This window comes from Bubalus kerabau, chromosome 2 (genome assembly GCF_029407905.1).
Source record: "Bubalus kerabau isolate K-KA32 ecotype Philippines breed swamp buffalo chromosome 2, PCC_UOA_SB_1v2, whole genome shotgun sequence".
NCBI classification, from domain to species: Eukaryota; Metazoa; Chordata; class Mammalia; order Artiodactyla; family Bovidae; genus Bubalus; species Bubalus kerabau.
Window position 1 is genome coordinate 31,842,771 of NC_073625.1, and position 16,518 is coordinate 31,859,288.

The following is a 16,518-nucleotide window of genomic DNA, read 5'->3' on the forward strand; positions in this document are numbered from 1 at the left end:
TGAGTCAAAAAAAAAAAAAGGCCTTTGGTACCCAGGGAGTCTGATTAAACGGGACGGTAAGGCACAAGCAAGCCCTTCGTCACCTTTCACAGTTTTGCTTTTTGTCTCTTACCGGTGTATCATCCCACTGCTGACTCTTCACGAGTTCATAAGAAGGCTCCGTTAAATCAAATTTGGGGACAGGGAATCCAGGAATAGCATTGTGCAGATGGAAGCCAAAGGTCACCAGCCAGCTGTTAACATCTAGGAAAAGAAGGTCCAAAATGAAAGACTTCCGAGTTCACTTTGTGCTTTCCGACACTGAGAGCCTTACCTGAAAACCCCACCTTCACAAACGATAACCTGAGAAAGAGCTCCTGTTTGCCTCTGCCCTACAATTAAAAACACTATTTTCAGACACGGTAAAAATAACTTCAGTAGCAGAAGGAAGTGAGGCAAGGGCTACAGACAGTGTGGATAATAGAGACTCACTTAGATAGATGGGTACCCAGTCCCACCTGGGAAGTTGCAACCCGTGCTGGTAATAGTGTTTTAAAAAAAAAGTTGAATAACAATGCCTAGCAGCGTGAAAGAGACATGGTTGTTGAACACAAATGACATCTGTAGTTAGTGAAGGCTGGTCTTAACTAGAAGTCCTGTGTTATTAGCTTTCCAAAGTGGCTGCCCAAGGATATGCAAGTTTCCACCACCCATTTTCTATTAATAAAAACCCCACTTCGAGTGTATGAAAATCAACAGTCAACTCTTAATCAAAGACGGATGCCAAAAGCTGGCCAAGCTGGCCAGGGGCACGAAGTTCTGATTCCCATCAGTTCCGACTTCAAAGGCTCACTGCGCACAGGTGGAGACAAACTTTTGAGGGAGAGAAGCTGGAAACCTTTAAGATGGTATTTTAAAATATTGCCATGTGACTCCAAAAGCCATTACACTGAGAATAAAGCTTTTATTCTATTTTGGAGGTTATACTGTTACAGAACTACTCAGCAGGCTTGCAGCTTTATGAGTACAGTTGGGTGTAGATTATTTTATATATTACGCACATTGCTGGAAAATTTGAAATTGCATTTCACCTAATATATTTTATGCTGTTCCATCTCTCTTTTGATGTTTTGCAAAAAACGCTGCTGTGGCATTCCCTGGCGTCCATGTTGCCAGGAGAGGATGGATTCAGAAGCAGTGGGTTGCCGGCCTCTCGGGCAGCCACTGTCAACACCTCTTAAATAAGTGGGGGCCTGCTTATCGGAATGATGGAGGCCACTTGCTCTCCGATTCCTTCTCCAGGGCACCAACTCACACCTGTCAGGCTGGCAGGTCCCTTTCTGCAGGCATCATATAGGCTATAAACTTAGTGGTATGCTCCCTCTTTTTTTTTTTTTAATTAAAAAAAATATTTATTTGGCCAAGTCGGGTCCTAGTTGTGGCCCTCAAGATCCTTCACTGTGGCCTGAGCTGTCTAGTTATGGCAAGAGGACTTAGTTGTGCCATGGCATGTGGGATCCTGGTTCCCCGACCAGGGATCGAACCAGAGTCGCCTGCACTGCGAGGCAAATTCTAAACCGCTGAACCACTAGGGAAGTCCCATCCCTATTTTAAATGGAGGGCTGGTGGTGGTGGTGGAGGAGAGAGAAAAACCCCAAGTTCATTGCATAGGAGAGAAGTGATATATATGTGTGTGCACGCACGCACGTGCATAAGATTGGGGGGCGTGGTTTATGTTTTAGAGAAAATTTTTGAATGGGGGCAGAGGTACTCCTACTATGAACGATGTTGGTGAAGCAGTGAAAAATCAGAGGCTCTTAACATGTTGAAGATTACCGCCCAGATACTGGGACATGAATGCAGACGTGTCCTGGGGAACCCTGGAGGAGAATGCCCATTTGGGTGTTGCTGAGTCAGGACGCTGACAGCAGGGACTTGGAGCGGGTTTGTGTGGGAAGAAGCTGGGCGAAGCTGGAACAGTCTGCGGAAGCGGGAAGCAGATGTGAAATGAACAGGGGCAGTATTTTGAGAGCTGTACTGAGCGCTGAGAAGACAGAACATCCTGGCATGCTTCAAATATTGAACAAGGAGACAGACAGCCAGACGGAGCATCTAACACAAGGCAAAACAAAACAGAAAACCCCAAACCAAACACAGAAAAAGAAAACAGGGAATAACCTTCCTCTAGGAAGCATAAACAAGGGGGTTAATTATGGCAGTGTAACTCAGGAACAAAGTGGAAACAGAAGGGCTCAGCGTCCCTGGGGCCGAGGATGAGTGGAGATCTCTGCTCGCTAAAGGGAAGCTCCGTGGACTGTGGGTGGGAGCGTAAACTTGTGCGGCCACCAAGGAAAGCAGGATGGAGGCTCCTCACAAAGCTAAGAACAGAATTCCCATGTGATCCAGCAGTCTCTCTTCTGGCTAGTTATCCCCCAAATGCAAAAACACTAATTTGAAAAGATATATGCAACCCTGTGTTCACTGCAGCATTCTTACAATAGTCAAGGAAACGCCCTAAGTGCTTATCCACAGATGAATGGATAAGGAAGAATCAGTGTATATCTATACATACGTACACACACAATGGAATGTTAGTTGCAAAAAAATAAAATCTTGCCATTTGTAACAACATGGATGGATCTTGAGGATATTATGCAAAGTGAAGTCAGTCAGATGGAGAAAGACCAATACTGCATGATTTCACTCGTATAACAATTTTTTTTTGGCTGCATCACATGGTGGGTGGGATCTTAGTTTCCCGACCAAGGATTGAACCCCCGGGCCCCCAGCAGCGAAAGTGTAGCGTCTTCACCATTGGACCCCCAGGGTATTTCCCTAACTCCTCTGAAACAAATGATCAAACCAAGAATGCAGTAGAGACCAGAGGAGCAGTGGCTACCCGGGGGAAGGAGATGGGGGGAGGGACAAAGTGGATTAAGGGCATCAGCTCTCTGGTGACAGATGTTGACTAAGTTTTGGATGGTACACTGTAGTGTATACAGAAGTAGAAACATAATGTTGTACACATGAAACATACAATGTTATCAAGCAGTGTTACCTCAATAAAGAGTAATGAAGGTTATTACAGAGAACTACGGTTTTGCTTGGGCTTCCCTGGTGGCTCAGATGGTAAAGAATCTACCTGCAGTGCAGAAGACCTGGGTTTGATCCCTGGGTAGGGCAGATTCCCTGGAGAAGGGAATGGCTACCCACTCCAGTATTCTTGCCTGGAGAATCCCATAGACAGAGGACCCTGGTGGGCTACAGTCCATGGCGGTCCAAAGAGTCGGGCACCGTTGAGTGACTAACACTTTCACTTTTTCCCCACTGCTAATTAAAGCAGAATTGCATGTTATTGTATTTTATACCACAAAGTAGGATTGCTGTCCCCATTTTATTGTTACGGAAATACTCATAAAGTCATGTGACTTGTCTATAAAGCCACATGACCTGTTGTTGGAGAGGCATTCAGATTGGAACTCCGATTTGCGGGCTTCAAGTTCATGTTTTCTGCAACCCCCCGTGTCCCTTCCCTTCAAATGGCATGCCTAGATTCCATGTCATTTCAGAAAAACTGTGGTCTTGGGCACTGGCCGGCAGAATAGGAAGTAACAAACTATGCCCCAGTGTCCCTCTGTTGGTTTCTCCTTGGTTTCATTGAAAACATTAGACATTTGATTTTATTTTTTAAAGACATTTGATTTTGCAGGAGGAAGGCATCAAGTTAAACCCCCAACAGTTATTTTATGGATTCAATGATTAACTCAGTACTTGGAAAGGAGAAACAATTCTGCTTACCTGTGATGTAGTCTTTCACATCGTGGATTTTGCTTGCTGGGTTGTTATTCCTAAACATATACAGGTTAAAGGGAGCTGGGTCCTTCCCAATTCTTTTCCAGATTTCTATGTCAGGTGTTGTCCACCGTCCTGCCAAAATGTCATAATCCCTTTCTCCAAAATGGATTAATTTTGTGAGTGGGTCATACAAGCCACCGTGAAATCCAATTACCAGCTGGAAGTCAATATTGGAGTCAAAATAGATCTCACCATAGGCGGTGTACTGAATCTGCTTGAGCATAAGCCCGTTGCTACTGAAAACAGCCAGTGGTGTCCCTGTGTTGTCCGACGCAATGTAGAATTCATCCCCGCTGCTGATTTCCATGGCAAAGAGATGTCCTTGGAGATCGTAATAGAGGGAGGTGATCTCCGAACTCGAGTGGTTGTAGACGTGAGTAATTCTGGTGGGGTAAGTGAGGTCCGCATAGAAAAACTGCAGGTGCTGTCCCAGACTGGTCTTGCTGGACACGCGCCTCCCCAGGCCATCGTAACGATAGATCACCGTCCAGCCGCTGCCTTTACTGTAGACTCGGGTCAGAAGCCCCTTGGAGCTGTACTCGAAGATCTCGGTGCCTCTCTGGCGCAGGAAACCATCCTCATCCAACCGGTACTGGACGTCACCCAGCCGGGTGATCCTGTCTCGCAGGTCGTAGCGGAGCGGGGTCAGCCGCGCGCTGCTACTCGGGTTCAGTAAATGGAGATTCCCATTCAGGTCGTAGTTGTAACGCCACATGATTTTTTCATTCAGGTAGACCGTCTGGAGCTGTCCGTCGACGTCATACTCGTAAGCATACTTGGTGGTGTTGGCAAAGGGCCCTATTTTAATTTCTCTCTTGGTTACCCGACCCATGTTGTCATACTGAATTGTAATCCAGTACATGAGCGACCTGAATATCTCATACTGAATCTCCTTGATGCGGCCGTGGGCATCAAAGTGCTTCGTGTAAGTCATGACAGCTGTGGAAATGATCTGGTTAATATCGTAATAGATGACGCCAAATTTTCCAAACTGCTCCACTTTGCCCGAAATGTCATCGAACTGATAGAGGTCAATGGGCAGGGGAGTTTCATTGATGACACCCTGCATGCTGGTCACTCGAAAACTGTTGTCATAGCTGTAGTCGAATCTCGCGTTTACCATCCCATCTTCGCTAAAGCGGAAGATCTGCCTGTCAATCAGGGGGCCGATCTGCCTGTATCTAATGGTGCAAATGAAACCATCGCTCTGGAGGTTTACCGTTTTGAGGACTCCCGCCGTCTCATCGTAGGTGAAACTGACCCGTGTACTGTCGTATAAGATCTCTGAGAGCCTGGTCTGCCTTCGATACTTGAATAAGACCCTCCTGCTGGTCCCCAGGAAAGCCGTCTGCAGAAGCAGCCCCTCCTCGTTGTAGTCGGTGATGACCGAGGCGTTGCTCTCCGGGGGGTTGTATATGTTGCGGTAGTAGCCGATGGAGCGGATGGTCTGCATGGTGTGGCGAGCCACGCTGGGCATGGTGATGGCAGAGAGCTGGTCCCACATATCATATTCAAAGATGTACTGCCGCTGGCTATGGAGCAGAAGCACCATGGACTGTAAAGAGGGAGCATGCCATTAGCCGATATTTGCGAATGGGGTTGGGACGGGGGGAGTAAAAGTAGATGTAGTGACCACAAAGATGCAAAAATAGTCCGCCTGAGAAAATGATTTTCGTTTTAATTGAGTTCTCCTTGACCTTCCCTGTCCTTAACGATTTCCTGCCTAATTTGCCTGGATGCTTAATTGCCAGCGGTTTCTCACTGAGTGCCTCAACTCTCATAATGGGTTTCTTGTCAGGATCAGACTTTCTTTTTTTGTATCACAGGCATTCACAGCCAAGCAGCAGATTGTCAATGGATCTGGATAAGTCATAATACAAGCATGAACAAAGCTGCTTCAAAGACAATATTTCATGGGGAAAACAGCATATGGGAAGTGCAGTCCTGTCCATAATTAGCAATTATTTAGTAAGGTGGCTTTTCCCCAAACATTTCATGGAAGAGCCACTCAAATCATGCTTGAATTTCCAGTGCACTTGGAGGATGAGCAAAGCATTCAAAATATTTATTTTATAAAGAAGAGACATAAATTAGCCCCTAAAGGGATTGTGTGTACATAAAGCATCATCAGCAACACTGCTTGGTTAATTGCTTGGTGAATAAGAACTGTCAATGCTCTTATTAGGAATATGGATCCAGAGACGGTTTTTTGTTTGCAAATTCTTTACATGACGTCTGAAATGACAATGAAATCTTTTCGTAAGAACCAAATCTGATTGATTGTCCCTTAGGTGCAGTAAGGATGGTTTCTGGGCTATACACTGCTTGGGTGCTAAATTATGAGGTGAATAAATATATGACTCAAAGTAAGCTTGGCTTATTCTTCAAGTGATTTCAGAATGACAAAAGACAGTTTATTAGGCCAAGGGAGAGAAGGTCAACCTGGAGGCTGGTTTGGTAGCTCTGCAGTGGTACGGAATGCGGGCGGCTCTTTCCTCTGGGAGGCTCCCTCTAAACCCTGTTAGACCAAATGGAGTGATGGCCGAACTGGGTGGATGGTCAGATTAGGAGCTGATCCCCCCCGACCCCCCCCACTGGGATGTACTCTTTGCTTTTGACATAAGAGCGCATAACCCCTTGTCTAGGCTCACTGCTTCTATCGTCCGCTGTTTTACAAATGCAGTTTGTCTGACTCAGGCTTCTGCAGGATCTCCTCCATGGGCACATCTAGGGGCAATTTTTGTGTGCAGGTTGTGTGACCAGTGTCTTGAGACTTGTTGCTAATGGTCTGCGTTCTTCCAAGGAAGGCCTGGACTGTTGCTGAATTCACAGGGCCGTGCTTGCAGTCACTTAGAATCACGTATGGAGAATGCAATGGCACCCCACTCCAGTACTCTCGCCTGGAAAATCCCATGGATGGAGGAGCCTGGTAGGCTGCAGTCCATGGGGTCGCTAAGAGTTGGATACAACTGAGAGACTTCACTTTCACTTTTCACTTTCATGCACTGGAGAAGGAAATGGCAACCCACTCTAGTGTTCTTGCCCGGAGAATCCCAGGGCCAGGGGAGCCTGGTGGGCTGCTGTCTATGGGGTCGCACAGAGTTGGAACCAACTGAAGCGACTTAGCAGAATCATGTAGGTAGTAAAATATTACTTGCTTTGCCATGAATACACGTTGGCTTAGGGTGCCTGTCCTAGCGAGGAAATGGAAATAGTTTGGGTGGGTTTTAGGGATTTGGGAGAGATGCCGAGAATGTGCTCGTTGGCTTTTCTGACCCCTGTTGATACGTTAAGGTGATTTCTGTTACGGCTGGGTCATTTTGACAGCGGCCCTTATCGGTGGTATGCCCCTTGGCTCCCTTTAAAGACTTTTCAGTCACATTACACTCACTACTTTCAATGTTGGGGGTCTGGGAGTTTATTTTATTAAAATTTATTTTTGGCCAAGAGATCCTAGTTCCCTGACCAGGTCTTTAGGAAGAGGAGTCCATGTACAGTCCATCTAGAATTATCTGAGCTGACTTACATGCACGAGGCTGGTCCAGAGCACCTCTGGGGGGGAGAGCAAGATGGGGTGTGTGAGGGGGACAGCAATGCAGACGTGAGCGTGTGGAGGACAGAGGTCACTCCAAACAGTCAAGGAAGGGCAGACTGAGCTCACGAGCGGCACTTGTGCCTCAGCAACCCTGGGGCTGCTGGCGGAGAGGATCGTTGGGAGGCACCGAACTCAAAACCAGGGTGAACCTTCATCTCAAAGGGGAATGAAATGCCTCATGAAGATGCTCTCTGCAGGATTCTGTCTCTTTCAGAAAAGAATTACAAGGAGGTGGCCCTCCCCGTTCCTCTTGGTTTCATTCCCTTTTAACCCTGGTCACTACCTGAAACCTGGCGCTCTGCACACTTGTAACTGTATCTTTCTTGGTGGCATGTTATCTGTCTAAAGCATGGGTTCCCTTTCAGTGCAGACGAAAGGAGAGAGGGCCCGGAGGCCCGGAAATGTGGCTTGCTTAAAAAACGGCTTCTTTTGGTTACTGATGCGTAAATAGGATCTATGGGCTTTTTACCGTTATGTCGAAGCGCTGCCAGGAACGACACACACCTGACAGCTTTAACTGTGCGAACGTGTAAGGCGCTGTCTGAAACGAAAAAGCTCGCGCTGAGATGATTTACAAATGACTTACAAGCTCAGGGTCTAATGTGTGAATGTTGTCGACGGATGAGCTTGGCAGGTGGGCGGTGGTGGTGTTTGTTTACAGCATAAGTCATGTAAAAGGGTCTCAGAGAGCCGAACTTCACTAAGGAGAAACACCGTGGCTGATGCGCAGATTCCTCCGTGCTCTATGGCCGGGACTTACATATGGATGCTCGGAATAGTAAATGGAACTCAGTCAAGTACCGGTGGCCCCGCCCCCTGCCCCGCCCATCCCCACAGTGCGCCTGGGCAATTTGCACGCTTTCTGGCTGCAGCGTACCTTTTCCAAGTACGTGTAACTCCAGGTTTTACCGTCAGCAAAAACCCGGGACACAATCCTCCCCTGTCCGTCATAATCGACTTTCTCGCTGGTGGTTCCTCGCTGGATGCTGGCAATTTGACCCGTGGACGAATAGGTGACATTGACGGCCATCAGCTTGCTACTCGGCAGCCAGAGAGTTGGATGCCCTGACGTGTCATAGGCGATCCTCAGGAGAAATTTACGGTGGTCATCATAGATCTTCTCTGTCTTTGTTGTTCGATCAAAGTCAACTGAAAGGAGGTTTCTGCCATTAACCTGGTACAACACAAACAAGATGATAAAATAAATCACGCTGTTCCAATACCAGCCCCTTATTACTCTTCAGGGTCCCCGCTATTGTTTAAACACCATTTATGATGATTGATTCTCTTTGTCAGTAAATTAATTTAGCAACTTCTTGGGTACAAGTGCAAGGCAGTAGATTAACTGCTCTTTTAAAAGGTTTCATTAAGCAGAGAGACAGCCTGGCGTTTGTTCAAAACCCTTTCAATTAAATTTTGTAAACTTAAGCAACTGATAAGAAAAATGCCGAGATGTATTTGCTTTCAAGTTTGCTCAGAAGATAGGAAGGTGGTAAGCCTGACAGCGCTGCAAATTACTCAAAGCCCCGCCCTCCCAGAAGACACTGGGAAACAACTGTTCACTAGATTAATCATGGCTACATTAAATAAAACGGTGGTAAATGTGATTCTAGCCCTTTGAAGAACAGTTAAGTAGAAGCTGGAGTCCACATTACTGTAAATTATTAATCAGTTTAAATAGCAGGAGGTTACAAACATGATCCTCGCTTTGGGCTGAGTGCTGAAATGTCACAATTTTTTGGAATGCCTTTTTCTTTGATAACATCTGGTTAACTGGCAAGAACTTCAGATCCTTCACTCCCACATCTACACAGTCTGACCACCGTGCTTACTTTACAAATCGAGCCCCATGTTGTCCTAGGAACTCCGTGGGGCTCTGTGCCATGCCCAGAATCCACAACTACATCTGGTTGTTCCTGTCTGTGATCCAAGGTGCACACCAGCCGGCATTTGTTGCTATGGTGGACACGTGGCCTTGGTTAAATTCGGCTTTATAGACGGTCTACAGTGTTTGCAGAAGGCCAGGGCCAGTCCATTCTTTGATTTTCTTTTTTTTTTTTAATTTTATTTTTAAACTTTACATAATTGTATTAGTTTTGCCAAATATCAAAATGAATCCGCCACAGGTATACATGTGTTCCCCATCCTGAACCCTCCTCCCTCCCCATTCCATCCCTCTGGGTCGTCCCAGTGCAGCAGCCCCAAGCATCCAGTATCGTGCATCGAACCTGGACTGGCAACTCGTTTCATACATGATATTTTTACATGTTTCAATGCCATTCTCCCAAATCTTCCCACCCTCTCCCTCTCCCACAGAGTCCATAAGACTGTTCTATACATCAGTGTCTCTTTCGCTGTCTCGTACACAGGGTTATTGTTACCATCTTTCTAAATTCCATATATATGCGTTAGTATACTGTATTGGTGTTTTTCTTTCTGGCTTACTTCACTCTGTATAATAGGCTCCAGTTTCATCCACCTCATTAGAACTGATTCAAATGTATGAATGGATAAGAAAGCTATGGTACATATACACAATGGAGTATTACTCATTCTTTGATTTTCTACTGCCCCTTTGTGATAATGGTAGCTTCTCCTTAACAAAATGCTCCTCAACTGCTCAGACTGTTACAAGTTAAATGAGAAAATCTTAACCTTAATTGACCATGTCCTGGCTAGAACCTTCAAAATGGACAACTCCAGGTGATCACTTATACACACACACACACCCCATAGAGGGAAATGACAACCCACACCAATATTCTTACCTGGGAAATCCCATGGACAGAGGAGCCTGGTGGGCTACAGTCCATGGGGTCAAAAAGTTCACAACAAAGCAAATGAACAACACCACATACACACACCACACCAATACATGTAAATACATATTTATGTACCTATAAAATATACATGTATATTTATGTAAATCTGGGATAAACATTTGTGTCTTCTATCATGGCCATTAAACAAGACCCATGAAAAAACACTCCCTAAGCTTTTATTTGAACTCTTCCAATTAGCTCTTCAAGGGGAGTATTGTGAAGTCCACAGAGAGGTAAAGATACCAGCTGAAAAGAAGTTTATGCCTAAAGGCAAAGTTATTTTGGGAGGAAAATACCCAGAGAGATGATCCACAGCATATGAGAAAGCGGAGTCCGGATGAAGTTAGGAGATCTTAATTTTTCAGTTCTGTCATTGTAGATCCCTAGGTCAGGAAGATCCCCTGGAGGAGGGCATAGCGACTCCAGTATTCTGGAGAATCCCTTGGACAGAGGAGCCTGGTGGGCTACAGTCCCTAGGGTCACAGAGTCGGACACGATTGAAGCCACTTAGCACGCATGCATGATGTAGGAAAAAGAAAACAACTCTGGACCACAGAGCAACTGGTACGCGTTGGTGTGGGCATGTGTGTGCGTTGGAGGAGGAACCCAAGAATCTGAAAGCCCCATTTCCACACCCACAGGAGCTGCACAACTCTGGGCTCGTGGCCCTCAGAGTCTATTTCATCTCTCTGTAAATAAAGAGGTCGGAATGGAGTGTCAACTATAAATTAGTACTTGCCATGTGTATGTGTTAGTTGCTTGGTCACATCCAACTCATTGCAACCCCATGGACTGTAGCCCACCAGGCTCCTCTGTCCATGGGATTCTCCAGGCAAGAATACTGCAACAGCTTGCCATGCCCTTCTCCAGGGGATCTTCCCAGTCCAGAGATTGAACCTGGGTCTCCCACATTGCAGGCATACCCTTTATGGTCTGAGTCCCCAGGGAAACCCTGGGCATTTGCTATCTACCTCTTACAAGGATTGAATCATATGCTACTTCAGCTTCTGACCTTCAACATCTCCTGAAAGGAGTTCAGGGTGGAGAGCAGAAATGAGACACTGTGCTCTGGAAAATCTGGCAGGACAGGTCTTCAGAAAGATACTCTCAGGGGCTGATTTTATGAACCCAATTCTTGCATCTTCTCATATCTAGAAAAGCACTAAATTCCTTCATGGTGACTCCTGCTCCTTGTGACTAACAGAAACCTTCTGGAAAAATATGTGCTTGACTGCAGGTAATGTATTCCCCCTTCTCCAAAGTCACATATATACTGACCCTTCCCTTCTCTTTGGAACAGTTTCTCAGAGCTATCATTTTATATGATTCTGACCCACCAGCTGAAGGCTTTCTGGGCTTCCGTTTTCCCAAGTGGAAGTGTCTGCAGATTTAGTAGCTCAGCCCTCTGTGAATTCTCTGAGACTTTACAACTTTGTCTTGGAAAAAGCCGGATGAAGGCACCGCTTCCCGAATGCTTTGTGTACCCTGGAAGGAAGCTACTGGCTAATGTTGCAAAGATACATTTTGAAGTCTACAAATTTACAGATTTGATTTGATATCAGATTAGCTCAATACTGGACTGGCAGAATTCAGTTTTTATTTGCACACTTATGATGCCTGAGCTTCCCTCGTGGCTCAGATGGTAAAGAGTCTGCCTGCAATGCAGGAGGCTGGGAAGATCCCCTGGAGGAGGGCATGGCAACCCACTGCAGTATTCTTGCCTGGGAAATCCCCATGGACAGAGGAGCCTGGCAGGCTGCAGTCTATAGGATCATAAAGGGTCGGACGCGACTGAGCGACTGAGCACACAAGTGATGCCGGAAGAAGCGGCTTCACACAATTTAAACGGTTTCTGAGGGCTCTTGTGTTCCTCACATTGTGACTTGAGAGGGAAACATAAGCCCCAGAGCATTTAGGCTTGCCCTCCTTTGCCCTTCCTCGGGGTTATTCCAGGCTGCGAACAGCCGAGCAAGACCGCCCGTGTAGTGGGTGTCTGTGGACGGTGCGGCCCACAGCCTTGCCCCACCTTTTTGTGATTTCCTTGCATTCATCTTAATTTGTATCTCGGATCTTTTTCGCCTTCCTGATTCCTCCTTGTCTCCACAGTGTTCCCTCTGGATAGAGCATAACAGAACATCTGCCCTGCAGATCTGGTAGGACCGCTGGACTAGAAGGGCCTTTTGGTAGAAGGGCCTAAAGACAGGTCTGGGACCCATTCTTTGCAGGCCTGCACCCCGCTACGGGGCTTCTGATTCGTCTCCTTGGTTTGGGACTATGACTACACCACACTGAAGCATCTAGAATGTCTAACACGGCCATCCTGTGAGCCGCCACACCAAGCACATCACATACGGAAACACCTTGAAACACCACGAGACCAAACGTCTGGAAAGCACTTAACATTTTCCTCTTATCCTGACCAATGCCTTTCTTGGGTCCTCCAACTGAAGAAATGAGGAAAGAATTAGAATGTGGCTGTTTTTCTCCACACTCTGACACAAGCCAAGGTTTTCACTGTTCTTACTATTTCCAGACACCAACCACTGTTATTCAATATGTAACGTTTCAGAAGATACTAACAACAAACAAAGGATTAACTTCGAAAATATACAAACAGCTTATGGAGCTCAATATCAAAAAAGCAAACAACCCAATCAAAAAATGGGTGGAAGACCTAAATAGACATGTCTCTCCAAAGAAGACACACGGTCAAGAGGCGCATGAAAGATGCTCAACATCACTAATTATTAGAGAAATACGGGTCTCCGCCCCCTCCCCCAAGGCCTGAACGTTCTCCTTTGGCAGTTGCAGACACAGGGCGACACAATCCCACTTAACTACACCTGTATGAACCATGGCAATTCTGCAAACTTGTTTTGACAGTAATAAAGGGCTAGCATTGTTCCAGACCCCAGAGGCCTTTAATAAATAACATTAAAATACATCGTTACATCGTATACTTACACCTAAGATGAAAAGCCTATGTAGTTGTTTGAATACCTTCAGCTACATGAAAGTGAATCCAAATGTTGTGAATAGGTAAGAGGCCACCATGAATTCCTTTGTGATGTACAGCATTTCTTTGAGCTAAGCATAGAAAAATCTCCATTTTCAAAGATCAGGTCCAGCGTGGTGGCAGTTAATCACAATGTCCCTTTGATGTCAGGAGGGAGGGAGTTATGTTCCCTCCGGAAGGCTTGAAAAACTGAGGCTCAAACACGTGAAACAGTGTCTGTCTATCTGACAACACAGAGCACGATCAGACCATATGCGGGTACCTGCCATGTGGGTGACAGTATCTCGCCTCCCTGGGGTCCTTGTTAGAACGTCAACTGTCTGCAGATGGTTTTGTGTCCCCTCCACAGGTCAGAAGTGCCAACTTCTCTGCATGGCCCCCTCCAGGCCCCGCCACTCAGATTATACAGTGAGACACAAGGATGTCACACACACGTGACGGCACAGTAAGAGTTACATCACGGTCTTTGGAGCGATCACGTCTAGGCTTTCAAGTTTTGAGAATTTCTTTTTCAAACAATTCACTAAATGTTTTCCTTTAAGGATAAGAATTCTGGGGAAGTTTAGGTTCCTTTTTTTTTTTTGACATGGACCCTTTTTAAGGTCTACTGAATTTGTTACAACATTGTTTCTGCTTTATGTTTTGGTTTTCTGGCCATGAGGCATGTAGGATCTTACCTCCCAGACCAGGGATTGAACTAACAGCCCCTGCATTGAAAGGTGAAGTCTTAACCACTGGACCACCAGGGAAACCCCCTAGAAGGTGACTTTTCATTAATCAGATGCCATTATAATTTGGGGGAATTGATCAAAGGCTGATTCCAAGTTCAACCACTGACAAAAATCAGGACTATTAAAAACAAGCAACTATTATGCAGGTCTTTCTAAAAAAACAAATACGTAGGTACAAACAAGTGAGCTAAGGAATTGTCAAATCTTTGTTCTGTTTTCCATGATTTCCTCCGCTGGTTATTCCTATATCTCCAACCCCTTTTCCTCTTAATACAGTTTCACAGAAAATGCTTTTCACGTTGCTCATTTCTGTTATAATTTTTCCTTTTCTCCTCTTTGCCTTCTTTTTTTTTTTAAGCCACTGCATCCAGTGTTCTATCTATTATACCCATGTAATCTGTTCGATCTAGAGATAGGTTTGCTTCCTGCAGTCAGACGTTGGCAAGGAGGTGCTATTCCTACAGCTTCTCTCTCAGAAAGACCTAAAGGTGATAACATAATCCATATTTTAAGCCTGGCTCTTTCTCATTCTTTCATTTATTGAATAAATATTTGACTGCCACCCATGGGTCAGGCCCATAACTTCAAAACAAAAAGCACTTTCTGCTAGAAGATAAGGAAAGGTAAGAGAGGAGACGCCCTCCCGAGCGGCCCAAGTGGTAAAGAACCCACTTGCGCAGACTCCAGGTCAGGTCCTCCAATCAGATTTTCAGAGCATCTCTTTCTCCCTGGAATTCCTCTCTTAGGATCTACAGAGGGGTGGAATGACCAGGCATGGCTGGCACATCCAAGCTTATCTTGAAAATAAGAAACCTTCCCTTGTGATCTTGGTGCCGTCGCCACGTGAGCCATCACCCGGATCAGCTGGAAGTCTTTCAGTGTGACTGGACAGGCCGTTCTTAAATACTGGATTTTCTGAAATGGCCTGCCGAGGCACTGTCGTTCAGCTATTTAGAAAGAAACTAACACCCGTGCCTGTGTGCACTGGTCTCTTCCTTCCCAAAGGAAGATTCACTTGGAATCAGACTGAGAACCAGAGACTTATGATCAGATTTTTTCCTCTGCTCTTCTTATTTCTTTTTCTTAAAGGGAATTAAAAGGATGCACTTAGGCTAGCTTGTCTCAAAGAACAGTGGGCCATGTGTTATGTGGTCACTTTCAGGGCAAAGCATTTCCCTGGTTTTCCCTCTTTTGCAGCTGTGTCTTCCTCACAGCTCTTTGCTGTGCATCTGTCGTGTGGGTCTACATGCCCACTATTGTTGCCTGCGGCTCAGATTCCCTGGGTTAGGGTCACAGAATATGTAATCATGCCTTTTGTTTTCAAAGGACGTGCACATCATCTCACTTGATTCTGTAGCAATTGTGTGAGACTGTGGCAGGGTAAGGCAGTCAGTTATATTTATCCATAATACAGATCGTCTATACCATGTCTATGGGCTTCCCAGGTGGAGCAGTGGTAAAGAATCCACCTGCCAATGCAGGACATGCAAGAGACACGGGTTTCATCTCCAGGGTCAGGAAGATCCCTGGAGGAGGAAATGGCAACCCACTCCGGTATTCTTGCCTGGGAAATCCCAGGACAGAAGAGCCAGGTGGGCTACAGTCCGTGGGGTCACAAAGAGTTGGACACAACTGAATATATACACACCATGTCTACATCATCATGTTAGAATATCTGCATATTATAGTATTGCTATCATGATACAGATATTATCATATAGATAAAATGATGTTAGGTCTGTTAGATATCTGTTAGAATTTTCCTGTATAGTTTAGTAAGAAGTGGAGCCTAATCTAGAACTCATACTTTTTGAGCACAAATGTGAGCAGGACCTTTATGTCTTTCGATGAAGTAAGTCCTGTGTCTGAGTACAGGTGTGCCTCCGTTTGTGTGTGTGTGTGTGCGTGTGTGTATACAGGCACACCACGCCTGGCTTAGGGATGGCCAAATAAGACAAAGCCTGGGAACTAGCTTCCAGTGTGCAGCGGCCCAGGGAAGCAGGGGCTGGGGCAGTGGTCAGCGGCAGCATTAGACAGACACGCCGGCAGCTCGAGGCCTTGCTTCAGCGGAAAAAAATGCTGAAGCTGAAGCTGGCTCCGGCCACTGACCAAGGCCCTCTGCAAGTGACCCTGAAATGAGCCTGGGGCTGGTTTTCTTGCCCATCACGTTGTTGTTGCTGTTGAGTCACTAAGTCCTGCCCAAGTCTTCCACCCCATGGACGGCAGCACACCGGGCTCCTCTCCTCCACTGTCTCCCGGGGTTTGTTTGCTCAAACTCATGTCCAGTGAGTCAGTGATGCCATCTAACCATCTCATCCTCTGCACCCGCCTTCTCCTTTTGCCTTCAGTCACGTTACCCGCCTGCTAATCTTGTTCTTCTTTCTGATGTTCTGTTTTTTCTTCTTGCCTCTCTCTCAGGATAACCCTCGAGCCTCCCCAGCTTCTGTGCACCAGAGCTCTGGGTCTAGGGCCCTGGAGCTGGGGCATCCTGGGGGATGGTAAGATGGGACCACAGCTTTG

The 16,518-nt window shown here is 46.1% G+C and overlaps 1 protein-coding gene and 1 long non-coding RNA gene across 9 annotated transcripts in view; one reads left to right on the plus strand and one right to left on the minus strand.

The window, feature by feature from the left end:
- LOC129643199 (uncharacterized) overlaps positions 1-16,518 on the plus strand; it is a 108,197-nt gene that overhangs the window by 83,991 nt on the left and 7,688 nt on the right. The window lies entirely within an intron of this gene.
- The window catches only part of TENM3 (teneurin transmembrane protein 3), a 532,144-nt gene that overhangs the window by 4,786 nt on the left and 510,840 nt on the right, over positions 1-16,518 (minus strand). For all 3 annotated transcript variants that reach the window (XM_055567454.1, XM_055567455.1, XM_055567456.1), the window contains 3 exons: positions 8,307-8,603; positions 3,778-5,389; positions 113-243 (listed from right to left, as the gene is read on the minus strand). In XM_055567454.1, coding sequence (XP_055423429.1) covers positions 113-243; positions 3,778-5,389; positions 8,307-8,603 — 2,040 coding nt within the window. The remainder of the gene's footprint in view (positions 1-112; positions 244-3,777; positions 5,390-8,306; positions 8,604-16,518) is intronic.